This window comes from Lytechinus pictus, chromosome 2, assembly GCF_037042905.1.
Source record: "Lytechinus pictus isolate F3 Inbred chromosome 2, Lp3.0, whole genome shotgun sequence".
In the NCBI taxonomy this organism is placed as follows: domain Eukaryota; kingdom Metazoa; phylum Echinodermata; class Echinoidea; order Temnopleuroida; family Toxopneustidae; genus Lytechinus; species Lytechinus pictus.
The window spans coordinates 37,185,310-37,211,678 of record NC_087246.1 but is presented as its reverse complement, the minus strand read 5'-3'; the positions used below and the strand labels follow the sequence as shown (position 1 = coordinate 37,211,678).

Below are 26,369 nucleotides of genomic sequence, written 5' to 3'. Positions count from 1 at the left end.
GTGAAATCACATTTTCCATCTCGTATGTTAAACTTTTCACACCATCACCTCTAAAGGGAATACCGATTACTAACATTACCCATTTCACTTCTTGTATCTTGTATTTATATCCTCTTTATTCACATTTGCTTGAGGCAATTAATTATGTAATGCAAACTTCTCTGCTTGATGTTGTAACACAAGCCCCCCCCCCCAAAAAAAAAAAAAAAGCAAACATAAATTATAAGAGCAAAGATGTTTTTATACACTTTATTCGAAAATCCATTTACATTATATATATATATACATCAACATACCAGTAAATGTTCTCTCTCTCTCTTATGCGCATTATTGTGAAACTTGCAGGTGGATTAGATGACACATTAAAAGCTATTTATGAGCCAACACTCACCTTATCTTTGGCTGTTTGGAAGTACATAGCCTGCTTTTTGCCTAGTGGCTAGTCCTTCCAACAGGTTTCACACTGACACACCAACACAACATAAAATTTGAGGATGGATTTTGAAATGATAAAAAGTATATATGTATATAATCACATAATTCTAGATGGCCTGGGTCCAGTGATATAATGCTTGGCGATTGATCATGGGGCCGACTTCTGCGATTGATCATACCAAATACTCAATTCAATCAATTGTAGAAATTAGCCACATAATCAATCGCTAAGCATTATGTTACGGGGCCCTGGGCACCCTCTTTGGAACGGTTTAAACAATCAAAATCTCTCGGAGTACTATCATTATGATCATAATAATTTTCTCAGGCAGTAAAAAGACCCTGTAAACTACTGCTCTCCAGCAGTACTGCCTTTGTCAACATTTACTGCTTAAGAAAAATTCTAAAAGGATTCACTTGTAGGCAAAACTCCACATTCTGCCAAATGTAAAAAGCAGTAATTGCAATTTTGAACACCATTAGAATCACATTTAGTTGAGACTTTTGCAATGGGTTACACAATAAAGATGTGGTATCATTCATGATTTTTCTTGTTTGTGAATCCTAGGATAAAGTAATTGAACATCTATACAGCCATCAGAAGACTTCGTAAAAGTTTGCATTACTTTCCAAACTCATTACAGCAACTTCACCATCTACGAGTGTACTATTATCCATACAAGTCCCTCAGTTTTACAAACATTAACTGACTTGTGAAGATTACTATACACATAAATATTGAAGAAATTTATTTAAAATTCACCTTTTTCATGATTTGTTCATATCATTCAAATAAGAATATTTGCCAATCATAGAATCAATACAAGAGTCTAATTGTTTATCAATTCACTTGTATGTATGATAATAAAGTCTGAATTTTACTCCCTTTGATACTGGTAGCCATTTCATAATTAAGGCAATTGAGGCATTGGGGAACAGACAAAATCAAATTAATGATATGGTTACATGATAACAAAGACAAACCTGCAAATTTGACATGAGCTATTTATACTTCTACCCTTTTTTGTCAATGATATACTGGAATCCTTATTTGATCAACTTTTAATCTTCAAATTGGCAGGACTATATTTCTTGCATTGCCACATTATTCATTTTCAAGTTAAGTACATGTACAAGATATATGTATTAATAAATAATATGTTAATGTATTAAATATTTGCCAATAGGCATGGATGAACAATGATGATTTTTCCTATCACCTTGCCAACTTAGGGATTTTAGTCATTATCGTGATTATTATTTTTTGTTAACATTGAACAAAACCTGCTAATGTGACAAAATGGGCACACTCTGTGTTGAGATTTTCTTACCCTTTCTCTATTCACTTTGTATGACCCCTATAACTCTACACGTACAAGTACATTAACAGTTGTTGTGCAAAATCAGAAAATGTGGTCACTATTTCACAAACGGTTTAACAAATTTCAAAGCCAGAGGAAATGATCGTCATCGTGGCAGTCTAATGCCTAGTTGACACTTTCACGATTTTCGGTTCCCGCATAGTTCACGCACTGATATTGCGTCATGCGTGCCAATGCTTCGACACTTGCGGGAAGGGGCGGGACGATGAGCGGCAATGCGCAGCAATGCGTGAAGAGCGAAAAAAAATTTTCAACATGTTGAAAATTTTGCCACGCACTTCCCGCATTGCACCAGTGCGTGAACTGTGCGCAAACTATGCGCAAACAAGTCGTGCCAATGCGTGCCAGTGCGTGGCGTAAAAACAGTGGGTACCCCACCCCCGGGGTAGTGGCACGCAGTTCGCGACTAGTTCACGACAGGGTCGCGCATACTTTGCGCATAGGTCAAGCATACTTCACGCATAGTTCGCGAATGACATGCGCAAAATTGTGAGTGCAGACCACGTGATCAATGTGAGTCGTTCTAATCAACGAACGTAGAGGGTGTCAACACCAGAACGTTGAATATTTAAATTTGCGCTAGATACGTCACAGAAATAGGGTGTCGAGAATATTTGCTGAAAGCACGTCGGGACAGTGCGTGAACACTGCGTGAACTATGCGCGAACTATGCGCAAACAATGCACAAACATGTCGTGAACGTGTCGGGACATTGCGTGAACTGATATAGCCAAGTCGTGCCATAAAGTGTCCCGCACTGGCACGCATCAATGCGGGGCAATGCGGGCACCACAATGCGTGCAAGTGTCAACCGGGCATAAGTATCACTAATTCACACAAAATTAAAACTACATGTAAACTTGTGCATTATGTAAAACTTTAAATACCTCTTTAGGTTGAATCTCTCCAAGTTAAACTGACATCTGTGGATAAAATAGATTTGACTTAGGCAAACCTATAGGTCAGTACTAATTAGAATTAGACTTTACACCTCATAATCATCAATTAACTTATAATTCGCAATAGCATTCTCAAAGTAATATGGATTTTCCACATGACATCTCATGCCCTAAGATTCATTCACATAATAGCAAATCTCTTAATCTTAATGCAATACTAAAACTTAAGCGTGGTTTCATTTTTGTGATTTTTCACAAGTGAACTCCACCACCATTAAAATATTCACTTCTGTAAATAGCCATTAAAGCAAGCTCAAAACCAATAAAAACTTAAGTCCTGTATGCTGAAAATGGTAAAAATTTAAAATACCTGAAATTAAAATATATGTATGTACAATATTGACATTGTATATTCAATTGAAGGACATTCTTTTGCTGTAATGAAATAACAAATACATAAACCAAAAACCCCATCAAGATATGACAAAGCTCAGCAACATTGTATATGGTGTTCAGATATATGTTAAAGGGATACTCCAGGCTGGAGATATTTATATCTCAATAAATAGAGTAAAATTCACAAAGCAAAATGCTAAAAATTTGATCAAAATCGGATAACAAAGTTATTGAATTTTAAAGATTTGCATTATTCCGGTGAAACAATTCTCGGCTTGTCTTTATGAATATTCATTAGGTGGGCTGATGATGTCATATCCCCACTTGTTCTTTTGTATTTTATTATATGAAATTAGGTTTATTCAAAATTTTTGTACCAAGAACGAAAACAATTGGACTGACAACTGATTAAGTGCATTGGTAATTTACTGCCGTGACTTATTTCATCATAGTAGAGACGCATCATTTACACATGTATGAAAAAATGAAACATTTATGATTTCAAGTAATAACATATGAAAAAGGAAAGTGGGGATATGACATCAGCCCACCTAATGAATATTCATGACGATGTGCATGTAACTGTTTTCACAAAATATTTATAAACTTTAAAATTTAATAACTTCGTTATTTGTTATCTGATTTTGATGAAATTTTCAGCATTTTCCTCTATGAATTTTACTCTTTTTATTTAGATATAAATATTTTCAGCCCGGACCACCCCTTTAACAATATATATTACAAATATATCATTGAATTTGAACCCAAAATATAGCTAAGCTATGTTATGCCGTGAGTGAGTGGGCCTTAAAGACAATTTATACAGATGTTCCTAATGTTAAGCCTGACTTTATTCAAGACTTGAATACAAAATTCTATAAAATGAGATTCCTCAAGTTTTTAAAGGAACAAAAATACAACATATTTTCAATTATCCCATTCAGATTGTGGCCCAAAATACACCATGTATTATCAATGCCTGTGAATCATTAACAAATATCAATCAACATGTATCCCTGCATATTTCATGACTGGCAGATCAGATTCAATAATTGAAAAAAAATCAAATTTCAGCTTGGCTTCTATATTCAACATCATTAAAAGTATGCATGATTTTATGCAAGCTTTTTTATGAAGCAAACCCTCCCCCCAGCTCACATTCTCAATACTACTTGGATTCTTCTGCATAAATTATTTACAATAATGATCTCACAAATATATTTATACACGGAAGAATAAAGCCTGCATAAGACTAACTCGGGAAGCTTCTGTTTGGCAATGAGAAAAGTTAAAATATATTTCTCTTTACTATTCATATTTACAATAAATATTGCTTATTTACACACTCAAAGGATAATCCAAACAGATATAATGATAGGAAGTGGTACAGCGGTATTTAACTTATAGATGGTGATTAAAAGATGACAGGAAAATAAAGAGGGATGAAAATGATGAAATGATGAAAAGAAGAGTGACAAAAGGAGAAAGGTTTCAAAGAGGAATCCAATAAGGTAAGGTGAAAAAGTACAAGTGAGCATTTCATGCTGCAAATATGTCAGTGATTTTTTTACTGACAACTGTTATAAGCTACTGAAATCCTTGTATCTGATTGGCTCAGAACAAATTGGTCAGTGAGAGACAATTTGCTTTATAAGACACTACCCTCAAGGGGATATAAAGTTTGTAAACTGTTGATTTGAGGAAGAAAATGAAGAAAAGGAATGAAAGTGGGCAAAAACAATGAGGAAAGCACAAGTATGAGAAGTGGGGAAGGGTTGGGAGGGGGCAGGGAAGACTGAAGAACTGATTGAGGGAAGCTGTGACTGGTTTAAGCAGATGGATAGGTGCCTAGTAGAAGCTCTTGATTCTCTTTATACTTAATGAACCTTCCTAGGTTTGTCCTTGCATTCATGATGATGGGCAAGTGTTCACCCAAGGTTCCTCTACATTGCCGTAACTGAATAGAAAACAGAAAGAAGAAGGTGATTAATGATTGGGAGAATTTCTTTCATATGAATTCTGACTGGGGAAACAGACACAGAAATGCTTATGTGGGACTACAAAATTTCGACCAAAAGCTAATTTGAGCCAATTGTCATATAATATCAGGGCATCTTAGGAGTAACAATTTAAAGATCACATTTTTATTATAACATTTTCCCTATTAATATGAAAAGACCCTGAAATCTACCAATGACCATTTTCATCTTTCTCACGTCTTCATTTCTACCTACCTACAATAGACTCTTCATAAATCAAACTTCCATAAGTCGAATTATCACCAACTTGAAACACAATTTTGAGAAAAATGCAGAACATGTAATAATAACATCTTCTCAGTAAAATTTCACCTAAATTGAACAGATTCCTGTGGTCCCCTAAAGAGTTACCTGTACCTTTGATTTGAGCTGTGGCACCAAGGCTTTCAGACGGGCAGTCAGTCCTAGTTCGATGGCCACCCTATCGGCCATTACTCCATCACCAAAGGTATCAAAGATTGCATCCAGGGCCTCTGCTGCTACCCACAGAGACCCATCCTTAGTGGCTACTTCCAGCAGCTGGTTTCCAACAGCCTATAAAGATGAAAAAGCAATATCCTGTATATAATAGATGTTCATCCACACGTACCCATCTCTATCCTAAGGCCTGTTTTATAAAAGAGTTCAAACTAGGGTAATTATCCTGGTATTACCATGGTAACAGGACTCAGCAGTCAATCACAATCAAGGATTTCATGGGAGTTACAATAATGCCAGTTACCATAGTTGCAAGTCTTTGTGAAATGGGCCCCATGTGTACCTGGTACGTGTTTCATAAAGCTGTTCGTCAAGTTACAGACGTCTTTACGCACAACTGGAACACATTCTTAGGTGCTATGTCAGCTACATAGGGATAATCATGTACCACGAGAAAGAGTCACCAGTCGCGCGTCAAGTCATTCGTAAGTTACGACTAGCTTTATGAAACACCCAGCAGGTATGATGCAATCTTTACTGTTGTTGGCTAAGCAGTATGAGTGACTTGACTACTCAAAGGAGTGGAGATCAGGTATGTGATGCCGATAGACAAGCCAGGATCAAATGACCAAATAGTTATATAAATCACTTCAAGAGACATTGGCCCGTATTCTGAACTCAGGTTTAAATTAAACCCTGGTTTAAAGCTGTGGCTTAACTATGGAGAGCCAAATTGGGGCACAAATCCCTAACACTACACATTCCATTTATTAAACTCATATGACACCCAACTTGTTCATAATTGTCTGGGAATGATAGCTGAAGTATTTTCCTTCATTATGAAAGCAAAAGGAAACAAAAGAGTAAACATAAGAAATATACATTAAACATAATTTTTTTATTCTGGCTCCCCGCAATTTTAGCAGAGTTAGACCGTGGTCTAAGTTAAACCCGACTTCAGAATACCGGCCATTGTTTTTAATACATAAAAGCAGAATATTCATCATTACAGAGAGATAGGCAACAACTTTCATGGTGAGTGGGATGTTTGCTGACCCCAGACTTTATGAAAAGCATTGAACACACCTGTAACAGAGACATCTTTGGGGACAAGAAAACTTGGGTCTACCAGCAAGAAATTATTTGGCCAAGCCTGCTCAGCCTCCAGCAACTCTCCGGCCAGGGAGGGAGATATTGACTTACCATAAGGTAATTTCCAGTGGCATTCCATCACGTCTGCTGGGGCCCGTAACACAATGGTCAGCGATTAATCGCTAACTGTATTGGCCTATCAAGATTAATGTTGCACATGCATTTTGCTCTGTAGACTGATGAGATACCAATCAGATTTGATCTTTCAAATTAGTGATTAATTGCTATCCTTTGTGTAATGGGGCCTGGTCATAAATCTCATTCCAATCTGGGTGACTTATATCCGAATGATGTCAAATTCCCCATAAACACATGAAAATCTTCCTTTAAATACCAGATTAGAGAGATGTGTGACACAAGTTGCAAAAGGAGATGCATTAGCTCATGCCTTTTTGTGAGGAATTGAATGTGGCAGAGGTTTGAATACATAGCCTCACTCAAAAAGAAAGAGAGAAGTTCACTCACCGTGAGCAGTTCTTCTGTTCTATCTCTCTTAGCCAGGACACTACCTATGCTACCAAGCACTCCTACAAGGTTTACTTTGATTCTATTTGATGCGTTGGCCTCACCAAATGAACATAGCCTGGTCAGGTGTACCTCTGTCAATGCCTGATAAACAAAGAGACAAAGAAAGCTTCAATACAATGATAAAACCTGACGTTTCTTTTCAGGATACCAGTTAGAACCATGAAACTTCTAAAGGTTTTCATGGTGAAGAAAAAATCAGACAAGCATAATGCTGAACCAATATAGTGCGCCATCTATCGGTTGCAGCGAACAGGCCACATTTCTAACTTTGGGGTCGACATTGCGTGCAGACGCGGGCAGCGCACAAATTCACCAAAAACGGTCTAAATTTCGCAAAGAAATATGCGGGCAAATTCCTCTCCTTCCTCCTGGACCCTAGTAAACAGCATGTCCGGTCCAGCCACGTCAGCTGGTGCTGAATTATCGCATGCATGCATTCACTTTAGCACTAGCACGCGCAACAGATGTAGACCTTTTCCCATGATACATTGAGAATTTTGGCCTGTCCGCTGCAACCAATAGATGGCGCACTGTATTGTAAATCTATCGAATTGATAACAGTTGAAACCAGATGAGGCTTACAGAGTGTGCAAGAAAATTGAAATCAATTGCAAGTCAATTGTCAGTAACAAAATTAAAAGTCAAGTCCACCCCATAAAAATGTTGATTTGAATAAATAAAGAAAAATAAAACTAGCATAACGCTAAAAATTTCATCAAAATCGAATGTAAAATAAGAAAGTTATGACATTTTAAAGTTTCGCTTATTTTTCACAAAACATCAGATATGCACAACTCAAATTCAAACTCAAATGAGACAGACAATGATGTCCTTCACTCACTATTTCTTTTGATTTTTATTGTTCGAATTATACAATATTTCATATTTTACAGATTTGACAATACGCACCAACTTGACTGAACTGTATCGTATTAAACAATGCTAATACTACATGTTCAGGGAGGAATTAATTGTTGTTTCACTTGACAATGAGGATATTAGAATATTTCATACAGTCCGACCTCTCTTATCCGGACACGTTGGGACCAGCACCTATCCTGATTTACTGGAAAATTATTTTTCCAGTGATTTGGGTGAGATATTTTCATGAAAAATAATGTGGTTGTAGGTAGACTATATTGGAAAATATATGTAATCAAAGTGAGTTTGCGTAGGATTGATTGAGTTTAGATTGAAATCTCGTTTTCCAACGTACTAGATTGAATTGAAAAAAAATATATATATCGGCAAGTGTGCGTCCGGATAAGGGGAGGCCGGATAAGAGAGGTCGGACTGTATTTCATGTAATAAAATACAAAAGAAATAGTGAGTGGATGACGTCATCAGTCTCCTCATTTGCATACCGACCAGGATGTGCATATAACTGTTTTGTGAAATTAAGCGAAACTTTGAAATGTCATAACTTTCTTATTTTACATCCGATTTTGATGAAATTTTCAGTGTTATGCTTGTTTGATTTTTCTCTTTTTATTCAAATCAACTTTTTGTTGGGGTGGACTTGTCCTTTAATTCTTTAAATAAATTGCAATTTGCACTCAACTGCTGGTCTGTTATGTGAAACAAGAAGTCTATATTGATTTACTGTAGCTAAAAAATTAATTACATATTTGTAACAGAACAAATATTAATAACAACTGCATGATCCATTGCTAACAATTCAATATGGATTTCAATATTTACCTCTGGGATGTAATTATTCTGAGCCATTTTCTGAAGGACAGCTCTCAGTGCACTAGTCAAGGCCTCTATCAATTCACCACCGACTGGAACTAGGAAAAAAAATATATAATAATACTAACGGTATATTTACCCAGGGTAGCCACTTCAGTTCTGAAAACTGTTCTCACAGCGGGAGAATCAATTACAACGAGTAATCAATTACTCCATACATGTAAATGATGTGAAAGAATAATTTGTAGTCAATGATGAATTCCAAAGTACAAGTAATCCCAAATGTCATTTCATGTGAATGGGAACGGTTGCAGTAAAATATCTCCATCTTGAAATCAAATGTAAGTTTCCTGGTCATATGATAGTATGAACAAGCAGTGGCATAATGAGGCAAAAATTTTGAGGGAACCAGATAGGGCGTATCGGGCAAAATTTATAATAATATTTTTAAAAAATTAAATAGTTGCGAGCGAGCAAACAAATTTTTTTTAATGACAAAAATCCATTTTTTAAAAATAGTTTTTGACATATCATATTTCACCCTTCTCTATTCCCTTTTCTCTTTTTATTGTCTCGGTCACTTGCCACTAGCTGTGAACAGGATTTTTTAATGATTGTGCGCGAGCATTAGGGCGAAGCACTATGCGGCACTTGCGTGACAAGTTTTTAAAAAAAAGAGGGGCACAGTATGGCGTGTGGCAAAAAGTTGCTTAATATAAGTCCCGAGCGAGCGAGAAACAAAAATCACTTTTTATGTGAATCTAATTTTGAAACACATTTTGACATGTTCAGTTACATTATATTCAGCAAATAACATAACATATCACATTTCATTTTTTTTCAATTCATTTCATTTCGTTGCCTCCTTTATTTTCTTTTATTTTCCTTTGGCTGTGGAACCAAGCCCCCCTCCCCCGTACGCCAGTGCTTCAACGTAAAGCTTAATGCAGGAAGGGTCAACACAGAGGGCCCGTTATAGAGCCCTTAGAAGGTTACAGATGAAGAGCCCCTACTTTAGGAGGTCTGGGGCAGAGCCCCTGGTAGCTTTGGAGATTAATTTAGCCAAAGTAAACAGAACTCTTGCCAGTGTAAGGCTTTACTTAGGTAGGGACATGTAACGTATAACAGGGGGATATGTCTAGCCTTTGGCTTAGGATTTCTTTGTCCTGATTGTGACCGTTATTGCACAAAATTTACCATGCTTATGATAGACTTCATACACAATGTTATATGCCATCCATCTTTCTTCCCATTCTATATTACAGGGATGCCACTAGGTGTCCTCCAAAAATACTGAAAATTATCGCGGGCCGGGACAGTGTCCAAGAAAAACAAAATTTAGGGGGGTCCACCTTAAATTTTGGGATGGACACATGTCACAGATAAAAAATTGAACAAGCAAAAAAAAAAAAAAAAAAAAAAAATTAGGAGAGGGGCCGGTCCGCCCCCACTTCAAATTTAGGGGGGGGGGAGGACCAAGTGGCTTCTTACCTTGTTGTGATCGATGACTTTGAAGTCAATTAGGTTTTAAAAACTGACGGTAGTTGTGTGTTTCTCATAGAACGCTAGACCAAAAGCTTCAGTCTCTGTATTTTGGTTGTTCAGCTGAACCGCGTTGGCTCCACTCACCAATACATAGACTGAAGAGTTGTTGGAGTTGTTGGCCCGTACATAAAGACAACGATCAGCTAACCCAGGGAGCTCCGGCCCGGAAAGCGTTCCTGGGTTCCGTATCAGCATGCAGCAGTAACGTTTGATCTAACATTCAGCGGAAACCCGATTTTCGGATCGTTTTTTTAACATAAAATGTCACATTATAAAAAAATAATTACATCCAAACTCACGAGAAAATATATAAAATTCAGAAACATCGTACCTTAGACCGCAGTTACCGCTAATCCCTTTCAAATGATGATCAAAACTTAGTCATCCTCGATTCCTTCGTTGGTCATCGTAAGTTGCCATCTTGGATGACGTCATCATCTTTACAGACGTATTTACCAGTCGCTATTATACCACGATTCGTGCCGCTGCTTTGCGCTTGTCTATGTGCGTGCGTTCGGAACTTGTCGCTCGCATTGATTGGCCAGGATATCGATAATTCTAATCAGAAAGCCTTGATAAAAGCATAACTCAATGAACGTAGTAGGCAGTGCGCGCGTTTATAAATTATGTGCTGTATAAAAGCAAATATCTCAGGGAAATATCTCTCACTCGGTCGATCGACATGCATCGCAATCGGGAGAGATAGGGGGAAAAAAAGGAGGACTTTCCGTTTTTTTTAATACACAGAAAACAGGAAAAGTCGGAAATACGGAAATAAGACAGATGGCAGGAAAAAAGCCGGAATTCCGTATAAATACGGAAAAGTGGCATCCCTGATATTATCATTCCTCGGCATCCTGGACGTGTTATTAAGTTCTTCTCTTCTTTTCTCTTGTCCCTTTTCTTCATTTCCAATTTAGCTTTTGGCTCATTTCATTCTACCTTTTATTTCCAGCTTTTGTTTGCCATTTTGTCATTTATTAATTTATGAAACTTGTGTAAATTAATCAGCAATTTACCAACAAACCATGAAAAAATTCCACATTAGACTATATTGTATACCTGGTTCATTCATTGCTAGGACTAGGAGCTTATCTAGAAGCAAAGCCAGGGCTTGTTGACCACCTAATGATTCCAGCTCCATTGCTGCAACCATGTTATGAAGACAAAGGAGGGCTCTGCTCTGGACTCTCAGTAGGCTTCAAAGTGAAAATAAGGAAAATTACATTTTGAGAATTAGTGATATTTACAATTTTATTGATTGATAACACTTATGCATTTAAATTTACAAACGTATTAAAAAAAATTATCTGATTTCTTTTTTTGTGTGTGGAAATGCAGTACATGACATGCCCATTTACTACATCACGGTATGGTTATCCCCCCCCCCCTCCCTGTCTGTCTGTAACATGCTTGAAAAGAAGAAATCAAAAGATTTTTCCAAATGAAAATAAAGCATTGTAATAAGTTATAATAAGTTATAAGTTAACAAGTTATACTGTTGCCTAATAATGCCAACTTTGGAAAACACATCACCATCAGGTTGACACATTTGACTTAAAACATATTTGAAGAACTTTTTAAGCAAGACGATCAAAATTGAAATGATTCGCAATTAACCATTGAATTTAACTGGATTAACATTTTTTCAAATTCATGGACTTTTTTATTTTAAAAATATGAAATCAAAGCAATTCACATAGCTTTTATGAACCTCACAGTTGGCCAAACTGATTAGAAATATAGTGCTTCGAACAATGTGAATGATTTAAGAACTGCCAATTTTGTGCATTTTTATGTTTTTTTAAATACAATGATGTAGAACTATGGCATTAGAATTTGGAAGGAAACTTACATGACCAAAAGAAATTTTTGCTAAGAGTAGTATATTACTATAATCTTCCTTCCTTTCCTACAATAACCAACCAATACAGATTTTTCTCTGACAAGTCTACACTCTATCATGTACTGAGGTATATTTGCAAAAGTTTAAACTAACAACTAAAGACATCTTAACAGCCATTCCATTTAACTTGGCACCAAGAGCTTAAATTTCAAAAAGTTAGAGCAATTAATGAACATCCAGTTTTATTAAGCACAGCAACGTCAGAAATCATTGCATCTTGCAAGTCACGAATGAAAAAGTGAGATATCTTTGGCAAGCATGACTGACATCTAAGATTTCTGTTTCCAGATGTGTATGATCAAAACCTTTGTTGAATAAGTAATAAGTAAAGAAATTTTAAATTCTCAACAAGTAACCTCAAAAAGAAGAAATTGTGAAAAATGGCACACGAGTGACCATAAAATGGAAGTTTACTAAAAAAAAACATGAATAAGAAAATACCTACCCTTTGAATAATGGCTTGCCTTCCTTATGTGATATCAATTTTTGAAGTAGTGTTCTGTCAGGAAAAGTTATTTTCTCTAGGATCTGAGTAGAAATAAATTAGAAGAATAAGGAATTGTATGCCTGCTATTTCCCTATAATCAAGATGATCCATATAAATTGGTGGAGAATTAAAACTAAGGGGGGGGGCGGTATGCAGAAGCAAAATTAGCACGTCTCGGTTTGCGGAGGTGCCGTGGCCGAGTGGTCCAAGGCGCCTGAATAAACCGGCGTTTGATCCCTGGCGATGGCACCTATCCCCGTGAGCAAAGTCATTTAATCAACAGTGATCTTTTATCCTACATATAAATAAATGGAAATGCCATACGCATTTTGGTAACTATGTGGGCACTTTATTTTTAATACTAGACGGCACAGTGTCTGTGATTAAGATGTCTTTTACATGTTTAGGTGCATGTAATACTCCAAGAATTTATATGATGTGCACAATACAACTGAATGGATCTTCAACAAAATAAAGCAATAATTGTTTCCTCCATCAGATTAAAACATCTAATATTCATATTCAAAACATCATTGCAAAGTGAATCATATCATGTGATTCCCCCCTTGATTTGATGGGATGGACTTGCCTTCTATCACAGTCCCGATATAATTTGAATACTAACCTTAGAAGGTATACACTGTGTTGTGCATGCAACTGCTTTGCGAAACCAAGCAAAACTTGATATGCTACAACTTTATCTTCATCTGATTTTCATTATATTTTCAGCATTGTGCTCCTTATTTTTTTTTCTCTTCACTTAAATCAACTTGTTTCGGGGTGGACTATACTTTTATCACAATAATCCCAGTTGTAAACATAACTTGAATACTTGCCTTAGTTGGTATACACTGGTCCGATAAAGCACTGTGGATTTCGGCTGAGAGGCATAAAGGAGACTACAAAAAAGACAAAATATCAAATGTATTTGACCTTCAACACAAATGCAATTCATAAAAAAATATGTAATGGTATACAAACAAAAAAAAGTTTGTGGTACGTACTCATTGCCCACAGAGCAAACAAGCAGCAGTTTTGAACCCGTTGGAACAAGTGGAACAAGGTATGTATGAGGGAGGTTGGAAAATATTGAATCTCTAGTAGGAATGGGGTATTTTGAATGCTGGAAACAAAATTTGGATTTGGATTTGCACATGGTATCACATAATGTTGCATAATTTCAGAATCGCGTATACGGGTGTGGCAAATTTGGTCTCGAAAGTTGTGTGAGACTTGACAAAAACAGTCATGAAACAATGCAGCATGAACATTTCACAAAGGGGGGGGGGGGGCAGTCCTTTTCGCACTGATCAATGAACTTTGTCCATATTCTCTATGTACAATGTGAACAGACGGGCTCAGAGCATGCAGGTTTGAAGAAGTTGAATCCCTTCAGAATAAAATGAACATTCCACATAACATACCTAAATAAAAGTAATGCACAAAATATAGAATACATAAAAAACATACCATGATAGGTGGTGGTGCTACATCTTCTGTTCTATCTTGATTGTCATCACTGCTACTACTGCTAGTGCTACATGACTCCATATCTTCCCAATCATCATCATCATCTAAAACACAGCAGAAATTTAAAGCATTATCCCTATATCAAAAATAGATTTCAAGTTATGTAATTGCAATTATGGGTGAAAGGGATCATACACTTCACTTGATGACGCAATGAGGGATTTTTTTTTGAAGGTCTTCATACTTTTGACCATATTTGATAACATTTCATGTGGAATAAACACAATTTCTAAAATTGACTAACTTTCAGTGCAAAATAAATTACGAATAGTCCTCATTTTTAGTAGTTATTGCCCTCAGTGACGTCATCAATCTATTTCACTATTCATTGCAGACAAACAGATAATTAAATGAAATTTGGAATTAGGATTGTCCCAGACATGGGCCACAGAATTTACATAATTATTTTCAAAGTGAAATTTTACAGAAAAAAATAGCCTTTTTGGCAGCAAAATGCAGAGCTGTGTAACTGGCCATTAGAGCACTCTACTGACTGCATGTGATTGTGTGTGTGCGTGAGTGTGAATTTTTTTTTTTTAATTGCATGTCCATGAATAGGATAGAAGTGAACAATCATAAAAGAGCGTGTAGATGTATAGACATGAACATATCGCAGGATTACCAGGGACAGTGACGTACCTTCAGGACAGCACATATTTGAGATGATTTCTAATGCTACCTGCTGGGCTTGAAGTAGGGCCTCTGCTTCAGAAAGATCACTTTCTAGTTTCCATGGCAACTGAAAGACAAACATGACCAATTAACCATTTCTTTATTAATCTAAATTGATTTGATATATTATTTTCTTCTGCATCAATAACATTTTTTAAACAATAATATAAACATCACCACAGATCTACATCGAAATCAGCAATTATCTTTTTTTTTCTTGCAATCCTAAAGCCTTGAATGTACTAAATTTAAATTGGCAATATCATGACTTGTCCCAAATATGCTTTAAAATGGTATCTTCTCGTTCTAAGTACAATTTTTTGCCTCTTCATAAAGAATATTCAATCTTGTAATTTTATTCACAAAATAGATATCCAAAATATTCATGACAGAGGCTTGACTGAAATCTTAACTGAAATAATTCTTACCGTTTTACGCGTTGCTGTGTCTTCTTCTTCTTCTTCTTTTCCTTTCTCAACTTCTCCATTCTGAACCTGAAATGAAATGAAATTAGCATAAATCTGTTACACTTTTATAAAATGTAGAACTGTTATACAGGTTGACAAAGAGACAACCTTCACTTTTAAGTGATTTTGAATAGCTATTTTCCACCAGAGCAAAACTATTGACATGTGGTCGAGAAGTAACATAGGCAATGGGGAGTTAATTTGGCTGATGCTTGTTTTTCAAAAACATTCATAGGTCTTTTTAATTATTTTTGTATCAAAATCTCAAAATAGCCCAATATAGCTCTCTTTACTGGATGACACAACATTATTTGCTCCTGCAACAATTGCTCCAGGCTTATTTTATCTAAGATGTAGGGTTAAGGTTGCAGATATAGTTAACTCATTATCTCCTTAAAAAATGAATTAAATATCAATTAATACTTCAAGCCACTCCACATGTAGCATGCTCTTCAGGTTTAGCGTGATGTGCCAATCCTGGTATTTTGCTGACTGAACGATACAGATAGTTTCATATTAGGTTTAGGATAGGATACAGTGTTAAATCCAGGGTTGAAGCAAGTCATTTGATTAGTGTGTGGAACTTATAGCAGAGCAATTGTTGCCGGAGCAAATGGCATGGAACCCTTTCTGGTGATTGGGGGGGGGGGAAGGAAGGGGGAACGAATACTTACATTTCCATTTGTTTGAATACCAGGGACTAGGGATGAGATTGCCGCACAGTTATCAGGTTGAAGTGTTGTAGCAAGCACCTTCACGAGGGCTTGGAAACTCTGCCCTCTACTGGTGGCCGGCAAACAACCCCTGATATTGAACAGGATTCCTTCAAAAAATAATTGAAATCATTCTATCAATGACTAATTTTAAGTGATCTATGTCTTGCCTAGCAGAAATTTCTGGAAAAAAGCCTAAATTCTCCTAAGCACAGTTAAAAAACAAGTGTAATCTTCAAACTATGCACCTGATGATTTAAAAATAAGTTTATTGTGCTATCTGATATATTTGAGGACTTTCACACATTAATATTTCACCGTTATTGCAACTTGTAATTTTTTTTCATGTACTCTAATAGAGATTATGTATATAAACTGTTGTTATTGTGGATGATTAATAAGGTAAATGTTCATATTTTAATAACAAAATGAGCGCCTCTGGCAATCTCGCCAGCATTACGCGATTCAATATAGCAGTGCTGACTTTTAAAATGACTATGGAATAATCATTCACCCAAAATACACTTTTCATAATAATAAAATACTATGTTCATTGACCCTAAATGACATACAACCTTGATCATGTGACCTATGGCTTGTGCAAGACAATCAGTGATACTTGTTACCTCTACGTCCACATTTCATAAACTATATCCATAAAATTTCAGTTATGATGGCAATTTAACAAATACCCCAAATATGGTAAAGTTTATTGACCTTAAATGACCTTTGACCTGAAACTCATGCAAGATGTTCACTGATACTTGATTTCTCTTATGTTTAAGTTTCATAAAATAGATCCACATACATACAAAATTTTGACATTTTAAAAAAATTAACCTTGGTTAAAATATCGTTTTGACTTCCACACATAATCTAAGTTCATTGAAATGACCTTTGACCTTTGTCATGTGATCTGAAACTCGAACAGGATGTTCAATGATACTTGATTACTCTTACGTCCAATTTTCATGACCTAGATCCACAAACTTTCAAAATTATAATGGCAATTAAACAAAAAACCCAAACAGGGCCAAAGTTTACTGACCCAAACTGAACTTTGACCTTGGTCATGTGACTTGAAACGCTGGCAGGATGTTCAGTAATAGTTGATTATCCTTATGTCCAAGTTTCATGAGCTAGGTCCATATACTTTTTAAGTTATGATGACATTTCATAAACTTAACTTAGGTTAAGATTTCAATGTTGAAAACGCCGTCAAAAAAGTGGCGCCTATAGTCTTGCTCTGCTATGCAGGCGAGACAAAAATCAATGTAATTTTATATCCAATATCTAATAACTGTTCAAATAAAATTAGATTTTCCATTTACTTTTTTTTAAACAAATTTTAATGACTCTTACCAGCAGTCAGAGTCTGAAGTTGTGTCAACTTCATAGAGGAGTTCTCACACATGAGGGCGCTCTCTATCACGGCTAGCCGATCTGGCTTGCAGAGTTCTTGTGCAGCCAATAGGTTGTCCTCTGTGAAGGTGTGAAGACATTGCGCTGTATGGTAGACAAAGGAAATAAAGCAATCATAATGAATATGATATATAACACTTTTGAGCAGTAAGCAAGCAGAATTAACCCAGTTCAATACAATGACAATTAGGTATTATAATTAAAAGATAAATATCATGCAAGAAAATTTACAGGATGTTTCACAATTTGCACCTGGATTTTGACACCTTTGCAAATTGTTGAAATTAAGGAACCAGTGAATTAAATCTTACTTCTGATTGTAAGAATGAATCGCAAAGTTTGGAAAACATTTCACATTGCAGGTTTCATATTGAAATAAACTTTCATGGAAGAAAAAAAGCCATAAATACAGCAATGAAACATCAGTAAATATACATCTCTGCCAAAGTGACAATACCAATTCTAATCCTTGATGACTAGAATTTGTATTAATTCATTTTAACATCAATTTCTTATATAAATTGATAGACATATTATTTTTTTAATACAAATAAGTGAAAATTATACAAATTTCCAGTCTCAACTAAATTACTCATTTTTATAAGCACAAATCGACAAAGAACAGACTACAGTATATCGATACTAATAATAACACTATTCATGCTTTTAGATTAAAGTAAAGATAAAAATGCCAAGCTAGATCTAATGGATTTATTTAATTTAGCTTTGAAAGATTCTCACCTGCATTTAATTTTTTTAATTAACATTTCATCAAATTAATCAATTAGTGCAAGAAAGATCAATTAAGAACTTTTTAAGGTCAACTACCACTCCTGGACATAAAATACTGCTATTAAAATTGAACACATCCCATTTACAATTACATCATCAAGTAACACTGTTGAACATAAATTATGCAAGATTCTATCTCAAACAAACTGACCACTCCGAGACATATATGAATGTTCAAATAAAACTTTGTATGCTTCTCCCTTATATGATGTGTACTTCACCCAGCTAAATTTTAAATGCAATTAACTAATACTGCAGTGCTAGACATTTATGAAAGTTCAAATGAAATCTTCTCACTCACATTATCAACTGTGCACTGCTGGTTGTATAAAATCAATCCTCAAAAAGGACCTCACCCAGCAAACAGAATTGCTTGGACATTCACACAAATCACAAGCACTGCTTAAATCAGACTGTCCATGTGCGTTCACTATTACAATCTAATCACTTAACGAATAATCAAACGTTCTCTCAATGGGTGAGCGTCGGTACGAATGAACAACACAAAGGTCATATCCCAAACATGTCCGGACTTGTCGCAAACTACACTATATGAATGGAGAACAGAGCTTGAACCAAGATTTCACTATGCAAGTATCTGAATGTTGGACTGTTATTTCATGTGACTAGTTTACAGGATCAGACCCTTGTCTACATTTGAAAATTGGTTAATCTATTTGATGATTACAGATTTCTATTAAAATTACATATTTTATATAACGTCTAAAAAAGAAGTAGGAAAATCAGCATAAATGCGGTTTTCTCATAACTCTACTGCAAATTATACATTCAGTGTCAAGGACAGAGGCCTTGTATGGCAACCAAGGTCTGAAGAATCAAGACTAGGCTGAGCGCATGTGCGAAATAACGAATATTTAGGAAAGCTATGAAAATTAGAAAAAGGGAAGGCTTGCCGAGTCCTTATTTCAATTATTCACTGCCTCTCTTAAAAGGATTTATAAAACCAACCTAGAATACTTTCAAGACTTGGTGAGTACAGAAGATTTTCATAAAGGCTCTGCAAATTAAATTGAATGCTCATATGTTTGGTACCTAAATTGCACATTGTCTGCACATGCGGCCAGCTTTGGCGTATAGGTGTATGTACATAAATGTTTAAAGCAACTTGTATAAATCTGTCTACTTCTTTTTATATCAGGTGAAATTAAATAGCTTTTTCTCCTGCTTTTTTTTCCCCTTTGTATTTATTTCCACAAAACCGCCTTCTGTTCATTCAAATACAGGTACCTCTTGGGTCTTTGTTCTTGGAAAGACCTTTTAAATGGAATTCTTGGAAATTAATAACATGAACCTAGCTGATTGTATGAGGAATATTGGACGATGCACATATATTTACAATCGATGCACTATTTCACTGAGAACATGTCTTTATTGTGAGAGGTTCAACTGTCATATTTTTCAAGCAGAAATAGCCCCCTCTACTCTGTGGGTCTATCATGTATTATTCTGTTCAGTAATTGGGAGCTACCTACATGCATACCTGTGCACGAAATGACCTTGGATTAGGTACATGGCTACTGGGCACGACACAATTTCAGGGTTATTTATAAAGGAATTAACTATGAATTTCAAGAATTTGATTAACTAGTCATTCATTCCATATTCATATGTTTGTGTCAACTTTGCATGATTCATTCATTTATTCAACAATTAATCATATTCATTCAGCCAGTCAATTGTCATTCATTCACAAACTCATGAATGATTTACTCAAACATAATTTCGTCAGTCACCCATTTATTCATTCATTTATCTCATTCATCACTTTATCAAACAATCATATTATTCATTCAGTCAGTCGGTCATCCATTAATTCATTATTTGTTTCATTCATCACTTTATCAAACAATTAATCATATTATTCATTCATTCAGTCACTCGTTTATTAATTCAATTAATCAAATTAATTAATCATAGCATTCATTTAGTCAGTAAGTCATTCATATATTTATTCGTTCGTTTGTTCTTTCATTCATTCAAAATAAAGTTGATTTGAATGGAACAGAAAAACCTTTTATAATCACATTCATAGGAATCTGTTGCAAAATGTTCATGCATTCTAATGTTTCTTCTTAGTTTCACAAAACAGTTATATAAATAACATCCAGGTACTAATTAGGTCACACACTCACTATTTCATTTATAATTCATACTATGGCCAACAAGCTAAGCTTCTTAGTTGGTCACTGCATTTCATTTCCATCTTGTCTCATGGGCATTATACTCCTTGATCAGAAATTTAAAGGAAATATAACATAACATACAAAATATCACCTTGTTCATAGCAAACAAAGGAAAAGATATGCAGGGGAAAAAAGAATGGTTGGCATCTCTTCAGTTTCATGAGAGGGTGTGAAATAGACGTACCTGCACAGATGGCTAAATCCACCATAGTTGGGTAGGCTTGAAGACAGTGAAGGAAGACTGTGACTAAACCTTGTTGATTAGCTATGGCTACTGCTGTACTATTACTCTCACTAAGAAAGGAGGAAAAAGTTCAAATCACAATCATGAACTTTCAAAGAAAACTTGACAACTCACAACTGGAATGAAATGTTATTTTCATTTCATTTTTCAAAGACTTTCTTTTAATAACAAAAGAAATAAAAAAGAGAGACAGACAGAAAGATAGAATGAATGAAAGTAGAAAAAAATTAAGAAAAGATAGCATTTAGAAAGAAACACGGGGGGGGGGGGTTAGAAGAGGAATTGTTTGACCTCTGACATATCATCATCACCATCCTCATCCCAACCATCACCATCCTCATCCCAACCATCACCATCCTCATCCCAACCATCACCACTCCATCATCGCAAACACCACCACCTTCATCGTCGTCATCATCACCACCACCACCACCACCACTACCGCCATCACCACCACATCAATTATTTTCACCATCACCATCATCATTTTCATCCTTATGATCATTGTGATCATCAGGATCACGATCCTCACGATCCTTATAATCATCATCATCATCACAACCACCTCAATTATCAGTATCATCATCATTCTCTCCACCTCATAAACAGTCCTCAATGAAATCTAAAAATCTTACCATAAATTCCAGACAAGATGTACAGCTTGCACTAATGCTTCTAAACTTGAGTCATGCTGAGGCATCTTATTCTCTTTATGCTTTGCAGAGGTCTGTGGAATTCCATCTGAATACTAAACATAACATTCATTGGCATAAAACAACTAAATTGCAAATGAATATCTTAGTTCTAGCTTGTATCATAACTGTACTGCTCTTAAATTATCATGGCATGAGCAGTTTGTACAGTGAATTAAAACTGGACAAAAATGGAGGTTAGACAGGTCTACAAAAAGGTTGATCATTTTATGGGATTATAACAGATTCAATGTTCATCATCTGATGTTGTATGCTTGGCTGTCAAGTTTACTATTCAAGGAAAAGTCTCATTAATAACTCTGAAATGGCAAATAAGTAGATTCTTCAACATAAATGACATCCTCATCTAACTTTCATGACAGAAAGACTAAGAGCCTGCTCTTATCACATTCCAACAAGGTCAATGTCTTAGTTGAAAATTCATTAACCTTTCATGATACTCTATAGCTTGACAACTGATCTAAAATTTGACCTGAGCCTGCCAACAAAATATAAAAGAATATTTTAAAAAATGAAATAGATAAATGAATTAATGAATAAATCAATCAATCAATCAAAAAATAATAATAAAAGAAAATAAGTGAAATATCTTTAATACATAAACTAAAAACATTGACTCTATTTGTTGAGTTGTTTGAGGACAAAAGCCATAAAGAAAAGTGTATAGAGTATACAATAACCTTTGACATGGATTCTTACCTGAAGTAGGAATGCAACTAGAGGGGTCATGATGTCTTCATCTATCATATGGTCACAAATATCATGTCCACCTGCTACAGTCAGATTCCTGAACAATATCAAGAAAATAAATTAATATTTCATTATTCACAATAAAACAATCACTTGTGAATTTACAACATTTGTAAATTTACTAATTTGAATTTACAAATTTGTAAATTCATCAGATTACAAATTTACAAAATGCATATTTTCATCAGATTATTTATCAATCCCTATCTTGAGTCTTTAATAGCAACAATGATTTCTGCGTTCAGAAAGTTCTTTGGTCGATTTTTGTAAGAAAATTGACCCCTGAGTGCTTTGCAATTGCATTATAATTTAAGCCACTAGTTTGTGAACTCTTTAACTTTGAAATAAACCTTGGAAATTAGGACAATCTGCACACAGATCCTAAATGCAAGTAAAAATTACTTCTTCTTTTTTTCTGAAAGAGAGAGAGTGAGAGAGACAGACAGGGAGAGAGACAGACAGAAATATACAAAGAAATTTACCTCAAAGCTCCAGCCGCAGCTTCTCGGATACCTGATGATGGGTCAACGAGAAGAGGCCCAAGGCTACGCACTGCTTTCTGTTGGACCAAGGTCTGCAGTGCTTGGGGATCCTGGACCAAGTTTGCCAGAGACGTGCAGGCACATTCTCTCTCCTCAGCCGAGCTACTTTGAAGCTGAAAATGAAGACAGAAAAAGTTGTCAAGTTCATCCAAAGAGCATGCATCTCTGACAGATTGTTGCATATATTCTTCTCCTTCACCCATTTTTAGTACTACCATTTTTCTGCATTGTTTTTTCATTCGGTTTTCCAATCTGCTGGCCTGGACTGAAGGAGGAAACAAATTTTAAAAAAAAACATCTTCCAGACGTATTTCAGCCGACTACTACTGACCAACATGACATTTACCAAGTTCACAAATGATCAAAGACAATACACCATGTATGACTCACATTTTTTAGACTGATTAACATAGATGTGCTGGTCCAATAATTGAGATAGTGCCCCAAAAAGAAGGATATCCTCATAAAATGAGACAAATCGTGTCTTGATAAATTGAGTTTTTTTTCCCACTTCTCCCTGCGCAGCTGCAGGACATAAACCAAAATTAAGGGGATTGAGTGCTAAAAATAACGTAGATTCAGTGACCTCGATCCCAACAGATTCAATTCACCATATATTGTTTAGGACTTGCCGTCTTCCAATAATCTTGTTAGACACCTGATACTGTATGTTTACATTGACTTGTGCACTTGATAAGTGTCAGCACTTGACAGGTGATTGAACTTTCCTAAAAATTGAATTTGTAGACTGTAACATTAATCAATTAGTTTGATTGAAAACTGAGAGTGAGACAGTAGGATCCACAATGAGCGCTAATTGGCGCTATCGCGGATGTGCACGAAATTTGTATGTGCGCGTTGGGCGGAAGAATCCACCATGATTGTACCCCTGTACGGTGAATGCAGCGGATTTTGATATCAAAGTTAGCTTTAAAATCAAACGTAATCCGCTCAAAATGAGCTAGATTTGTCAATTATTCTGAGATATAGATAGCTTATTTCATTCTTTTCTAATTTTAGGGGTTTAAGGTTCGATATCATCAAAATCTCAAGATCATTGTCAAAACTTGAATTGTTGAAGTTTCGGTGTATGGTCGTGAAAAGCCACACTGTGCAGCACACAATACATAGTAAAGCCATAGACATAGGCTTGCATTATGAATTTTTTTTTTAATGGATTTTCGCTAGCATACGACAATGCTTACACACGAGATAACTTGTATACTAAAAACGTGCGTGCGACACACAGCTGAGCAAGCTAGGTCCTGTTATGTTTATTTTTCAGCACATAAAGATGATCTATTTTGCTACTTTTTCAGAAGTTAGATATGGAATTTCTGAGACTTTTAAGTAATTTTCATTGTGTTTTAGGTGTTGAGGATTATTTTAATGTAGTCTACTAGACTATATATGACAAATTAAAAGCTTATTATCAGTATGAGACAGTTGAATTTATTATCTAATCTAATTGTTAACTGAGACAATTCAAATCAGTAGAGGCGCTGGTCCAAAAATTGGGATTGTCCCAGAAAACAAGAATATACTCATAAACCAAGACAAATCATGTCTTAATAAATTGAGACTGTCCTTGTTTATGGGGACATTTTTTTTTCACTTACCCATGCGGGACAAAGACGGCAATTTCGGGGATTGAGAGTGCTAAAATTAGATTCAGTGACCTCAATTCCCCCCAGTTCACTGTCTTTTCACGATATGCCGTCTTCCAATAATCTTTTTGTGAAACTCGATTATATGTTTACATTGACTAGCGCACTAGATTGGTGTCGGCACAGGTGAATGAACTTTCCTAGATTTCTTGTGTGGTGGAATCTTTGAAAACTGAGATAGTCCCTGTAAACTGGGACGGTCCCAATTTTCTGACCAGCGCCTCTAAGTTACTGTAAATGGAGGGCCGAGGCCAAGGGTAAAACTGAATACAATTGAGCTAAAATTAGAGCGCTCACATGGACAATAATGAACATAATTAACCGTTTTGCTATAATGGGCATTCTGATTTGGGCCAGCTACAAAATACCTGCAGAAAGTCTCATCCCAACCGCTCATTTAATGAACAAGGTTACTATTCCCTGTGGTTGGCAATGTTTGGCTTATTTTCTCTTGTTTCTCTTGACAAATGCTTGATTTTTTTTTTACACTGTCATTTTCCATTACAACTATTCATCATATAACTTGGTTCTTAAGCCCAGAGGGGCCACTTACATTGATGATTGGATACCATGCGCGACCACAAAAAACATGTAATAAGGATCTCTTTTTCCAAGATAGGGCATGTTACGTATGTAACGTAATAAGAGTGTCAAGACCACTAAAATAATGAAAAAAGGGTATCTATTTCGCTAGGAAAGCTACGTCAAGGGTCAAATTTGCGTGGGTATAAAAAAGACTAAAATGTTTTATAAAGGATGTACTTTCTGCCCCAACAGTCAACACTACGTGTACGATTTACACAAGCTGGTGCCGTACTATAAACCCAATGATGTAGGTAAAGGTAAAACTTAAGACTGTGACTTAAAAATTAAAACATCGCTGTACTTATTTATTTGTTTGACTGCATGGCCCCCCCTCCCCCCCCCCCCCCCAGGACTTGTTAAGGGTAGGGTTTCACATGCCAATACTTGTTAGGGATGCATTTTCAGAATTTGGAAAATACTTGTTTAGGGTGCTATTCGAGAATAAATGGTCGCGCATGGTATCCACTCGTCAATGGAAGTGCCCCCCCCCCCCCCCGGGTTCTTATTATCTTAAAAATTGAAGTCTTTTATTCAAGTATTTTTTCTGAATTAAAAAAAGAGATTGAAAAATGACAATTTTCTTAAAATTTTACTTTCTATCAATAGAGGGCCTGCACAAATATATGCCAAAAATTCAAGTTTTGAGCGCTCCAGAGTCCAGGTCCAGTGACTTGTGTCACTGTCAGTGAATAACTGATCCCCATGGCCATGACAACTGTATGGTTTTTAAAGTGGCATTTTAATGAATTTTTAAATGTGAATTGTATACTGCAGTGATCTACATAATTTAGATTCCCCACACTCAAGGCAGGGTGGGACGTGGGAGAAGTGAACAAGTGACCCCACCCGACCCGGCCGCAATCACGTCTCTTGCTCTCAACCACTCGACACACACAAAAACTACCGGGGCGGGGCCCCGCGCACCTTCTCCAACACTCCGACTGTCTTCAGCTGTACGGTGTCCGAGGAGGTCGTGGACGTGCCGAGTTCTTCTTCCTCTGCTTGTATTTCCTTCACACTCTCCAAACCAGTCGGCTGTGCCTTCTTTGAACGGAATCTCTTATTCTTCGATTTTCCCATATTTGATGCGACGAAACCTCCTCAAAGTTACAATCTTACAAAGTCTGAGAGAAACACGTCAGTGTCAAAATAACATTAACCATGTGGACATAATGACCTTTGAACTGTTC

The 26,369-nt window shown here is 35.9% G+C and overlaps 2 protein-coding genes across 2 annotated transcripts in view; one reads left to right on the top strand and one right to left on the bottom strand.

Annotated features, from left to right (window-relative positions):
* Window positions 1-220: 220 nt before the first annotated feature.
* Window positions 221-26,369, bottom strand: LOC129280301 (HEAT repeat-containing protein 3-like). The gene is made up of 17 exons (XM_064115688.1): window positions 26,104-26,369; window positions 22,868-23,040; window positions 22,335-22,422; window positions 21,558-21,670; window positions 20,863-20,972; window positions 17,623-17,766; window positions 16,222-16,370; window positions 15,509-15,574; window positions 15,048-15,147; window positions 14,349-14,452; window positions 13,715-13,777; window positions 12,837-12,919; window positions 11,548-11,684; window positions 8,950-9,038; window positions 7,186-7,329; window positions 5,509-5,685; window positions 221-5,069 (listed from the first exon to the last, which is right to left on the bottom strand). Exons 1-17 carry the CDS (start codon window positions 26,257-26,259, stop codon window positions 4,941-4,943), a joined length of 2,025 nt encoding a protein of 674 aa, XP_063971758.1. The 5' UTR covers window positions 26,260-26,369; the 3' UTR covers window positions 221-4,940.
* LOC129254284 (importin-4-like) overlaps window positions 19,313-26,369 on the top strand; it is a 47,386-nt gene continuing 40,329 nt past the window's right edge. The window contains exon 1 of the mRNA XM_064115687.1: window positions 19,313-19,464. The gene's annotated coding sequence lies outside the window, so the exon portion shown is untranslated. The remainder of the gene's footprint in view (window positions 19,465-26,369) is intronic.

Bases quoted from the DNA above. Each gene is read 5' to 3' on its own strand.
- LOC129280301 (XM_064115688.1), bottom strand. From the start codon at position 26,259: ATGGGAAAATCGAAGAATAAGAGATTCCGTTCAAAGAAGGCACAGCCG. The intron at 9,039-11,547 runs GTATACAATATA...TTTTTTTCCTAG, and splicing joins CCTAGCAATGAATGAACCAG to TTCCAGTCGGTGGTGAATTG. The intron at 5,070-5,508 runs GTACAGGTAACT...TTTTCTATTCAG, and splicing joins TGCCACAGCTCAAATCAAAG to TTACGGCAATGTAGAGGAAC.